The sequence below is a fragment of the Daucus carota genome, chromosome 6, assembly GCF_001625215.2.
Source record: "Daucus carota subsp. sativus chromosome 6, DH1 v3.0, whole genome shotgun sequence".
Lineage (NCBI taxonomy): Eukaryota > Viridiplantae > Streptophyta > Magnoliopsida > Apiales > Apiaceae > Daucus > Daucus carota.
In genome coordinates this window covers 34719940-34723821 of record NC_030386.2, presented here as the reverse complement: position 1 = coordinate 34723821, position 3882 = coordinate 34719940, and the positions used below count along the sequence as shown (strand labels likewise).

Sequence of the window (3882 nt, the reverse complement as noted above, 5' to 3'; positions counted from 1 at the left end):
TGTTAATTTAAAACAAAGAAAAATTATAAAATAGATTTTTTTTTTCTATTAATAGTATGGAAGCAGCATGAAAAATTTGGCATCCAGGTCATTTGGAAAAAGTTTTAAGAAAATTTTGACACCTAATACTACCTAAATTAAATACTTCTAATATAAAATATTTTATATCCACCATATATAAGAGTGAAAAATAAGTTAAGAATTTTTTTTTTAATCTTTAACTGGATTATCATTTTCAATATTTCACTCGAAATGAATTTTTTAATGTTTTTGATTCTGAATTTTGCACAATGAGTTGTTAGCTAGGTCTGTACTCCGTGTTGTATATATATCTAGACCTTATCTACAGTACGCTACCTATTTTTAAGTTTTTTTTGATCGAAACCTATTTTTAAGTTGGTGCATGGACAGATACACAAGACACGGGTTTTAGTCCTCCCAGTCAACTCGAGTACTCAACCTTCTGTATCCATCGCAGGATAGTATTTTCAAGCTGTGATTTATCGTCAATTATCAATTATATTAAAAGAAACTCGTGAAATATTAACACCAGAAATCTGCACGGTTTATTAGCTTCTTTTTATTAAAATGTAGCTGCATGCATTACCCTCGGGAACTATCTGATCACAAGTGATCACTGTCAGCTACTAAGCCCAAACTAGAAAAAAGATACAAGATAAAAGTGCAAACTAACAGATCTAGAGATGTGTAACGGATTACACCATACGTGCAGAACACAAATCATCACTGATTCACACTTGTGTTTAAGAAACCTGTCACATATCTGACCAGAGTGACAGAGTAGGAATACTTTGCTCTTGTCTGAAGAAGTTCTCAGGATCTACTCTGGTCTTCACCATAACCAGTGTTTTGAAATTATGGTTGTAATATTGTTTTCCCCATTTTCTTGCATCGAGATAACCTATACTCCCTGTGGGATCATTCACTCCCAAATCAAGATCATTGTAATTAGAATAAGCCCTTCTCGGATTTTTCGAAACATACGGAGCCAAGTAACTGTACAAGCTCCTGATCCATTCCAACTTCTCAGTTGTATTCCCAACCCAGAGCACTCTTGTGTACACCATGTACAATGTTCCGGCTCTGTTAGGGAATGGAAGAGCTGATTCCGAATACTCGTCCATTTTTCCTCCGTAAAATGTAAAGATGACTGTGGTTTCCCCTACGCCAACTTCCAACATCTTGTTCCAAAATCCATTCAGCCCTTTTTTGGAAATCGGTTCTCTAACGAAATCAGATTTTGCTTTCGTAGGAATGTCAGCCAAGAATGTTCTGTCGAGCAAATCTTCTGGCTTGTAATTATCGTCGAAGAGGTTAAAGAAGGAAGATATCATAATAGCTTGAATCCATGTGAGTTCTACAAAATCCTCTTTAACCATACCTAATTCGGGCAAAGTTGATTGCACAATTTTAAGTGCTGCTTCAACTCCACCCGTACCAAGGTATAATCCCCCAATGGCGAATTCGACTGTTTTGCCATCGGCACGAGCACTTGTATTGCTCTGAATTGTGCTGATTCGCATCCTCATCTCGAGTTCATTTGGAAATTTCGGGGCAACACTTTGCATGGCATAAATAATATCAGTCGCATTCTGTTCCAAAGTTCTGAAAAGAGTAAAAGACAGAACTGTTTTTGGAACAACAACGAGGTTTAGTTTCCAAGATAAAATGACTCCGAAACTCGAACAACTTCCACCTCTTATCGCCCAAAACAAATCTTCTCCCATTGCTTTCCTATCAAGAATCCTTCCTTTCACATCGATAATCCGAGCATCGATCACATTGTCAGCAGCCAAACCATACATACGTCTCAACGGGCCGTACCCGCCGCCACAAATTAGTCCAGTGGCTCCAACTGTGGACCAAACGCCAGCCGGGAAAGCGAGCGTATCGCTTGCCCGGTAAATCCAGTAGTAAAGTTCACCAAGTGTTGCGCCAGCTTGAACCGTAGCCGTTTTAGCCACGGGGTCAACACTAATGGCTCGGAGGTTAATCATGTCAAGTAACACAAATGGAATATCATAAGTGCTACTATACGAAAGACCCTCGAAATCATGACCACCGCTTCGGATTCGAAGCCTCATACCGTACTTTTTAGCACAATATACTACGGTTTGAACTTGAGATTCCGATACAGGTTGTACTATGACTTGGGGTTTGAGTCGGGTTGTTTGATTGAAACGCGGATTTCGCATGGAATATTCATAGATAGGTGTGTAGGAAGAATTTATCGGGGTGTATATAACTTTGGATATGGATACTGAGTCTAGACATTTACTCTTCATGCATTTGAGAAATTGAGTTGAATCAGCTGAGGCTTGGGATGAAAAAATTGAAATGAGGAAGATTAACGAGAGAAAAGTAAGAAAAGGAGTATTAGCAATCCCCATTGCAACTCTTTGTTTTCTTATGGTTGGATTGTTGTATTGTATCCTTAAAGGAGTGCCATATTTATAGGCAAGGTCCATTGGGCGGGGGAGTGTTTAGATGCATAAACTATAGTTTCTAACACGAGTAATAAATGAATTCAAATTATTTTTCTTTCATAATTTTTTTGGGGGTCAATAATTGTAGACCTGAAGACTGGCCTCTGTCACCATAACACGTTTTGATCCGGAAATGACAGTAGCGCCAAGCTCAAAACCTGGCGCACTTTAAAATTTAGCAGTGAAAGATAATGGAGGAGTAATATTATTCGTCCATTACTTTTAGTTGTGCATTTTGAATGTAACATTCATCCATTTTTAATAAAAAATTAATAATATTATTTATTATTTTAAAAATTAAAAATTACATTTTAAAATAGATCATATATATTTGATAATAATATGATCTTTAAAAATTTAAGATTATATAATTTAATCAAAATTTAATCAATTTAATTATTAAAAATTAAAATTAGAATTAAAATAGATGAAAAAAAGTAAGATATTTGTCGCAAGTTGCAACACATGTTACACATTGCTCGTTATCAACTATTGCCAGTAGGGTAAATTCCTTGATAACTTTTTTTGTGTCAACAATTTAACTTACCAGTGTGACTGTGAGCACGGGTTTTATAATTCCCACAACTGATACGAAAGTTTGGAACCTTGTTGATGATGTGTACATTCTTTCCGAAAGTTCAGTTATACTGATTATACTTGATTACAACAATGCACCGATCTAAAATTTTATTTTCAACAATTATTTTAAACATTTTAATAAAAACATATACTTAAAACTTACCAGTGTGAGCACGGGTATTATAATTCCCTCACCTGATCATTTAACTGATACGGAAGTTTGAAACCTTGTTGTATGTGTACATTCTTTCCGAAAGTTCAATTATACTGATTATACTTGATTACAACAAACACTATAGCCGTGTTAAACCCGCACATATATATTTTTGGACTTCTTCAAAAATTCCTCATACTAATGTTCTTTAGCTGTTTATGATGTGGGACTTGGTTTGACGCTCACTCAACAATCTCTCCTCAATTCAAGAACCACCAATCTTGTGGCTCTTATACTGCCGCTACTCATCGGTTCCACAACTTGCGGGATACGCCGTCTGACCACCTTAGTCGGAAAGACTTTCGACACAAGCCGTCCAAAACCTCTAACCGTGATTCTGAAGAACCTCTTAACACCCGTTAAGACCGCATTAGTATGATATGTCGGAAAGACTTTCGACACAAGCCGTCCAAAACCTCTAACCGTGATTCTGAAGAACCTCTTAACACCCGTTAAGACCGCATTAGTATGATATTGTCCGCTTTGGACCGTGGCCAAGCCGGCACGGCTTTATTTTCGGGCTCCTTTCGAAAGGCCTCATGTTAGTGGAGTACTTTGATTGCTTATATCCAAGACAAGATT

The 3882-nt window shown here is 36.8% G+C and overlaps 1 protein-coding gene across 1 annotated transcript; it reads right to left on the bottom strand.

Annotated features, from left to right (window-relative positions):
* Positions 1-543: 543 nt before the first annotated feature.
* LOC108225101 (berberine bridge enzyme-like 8) lies at positions 544-2458 on the bottom strand. Its single transcript, XM_017399916.2, has one exon. It carries the CDS (start codon positions 2409-2411, stop codon positions 777-779), a length of 1635 nt encoding a protein of 544 aa, XP_017255405.1. The 5' UTR covers positions 2412-2458; the 3' UTR covers positions 544-776.
* Between the last annotated feature and the right edge of the window lie 1424 nt (positions 2459-3882).

Excerpts from the sequence above, each read along its gene's own strand:
- LOC108225101 (XM_017399916.2), bottom strand. The coding sequence starts at position 2,411 with ATGGGGATTGCTAATACTCCTTTTCTTACTTTTCTCTCGTTAATCTTC.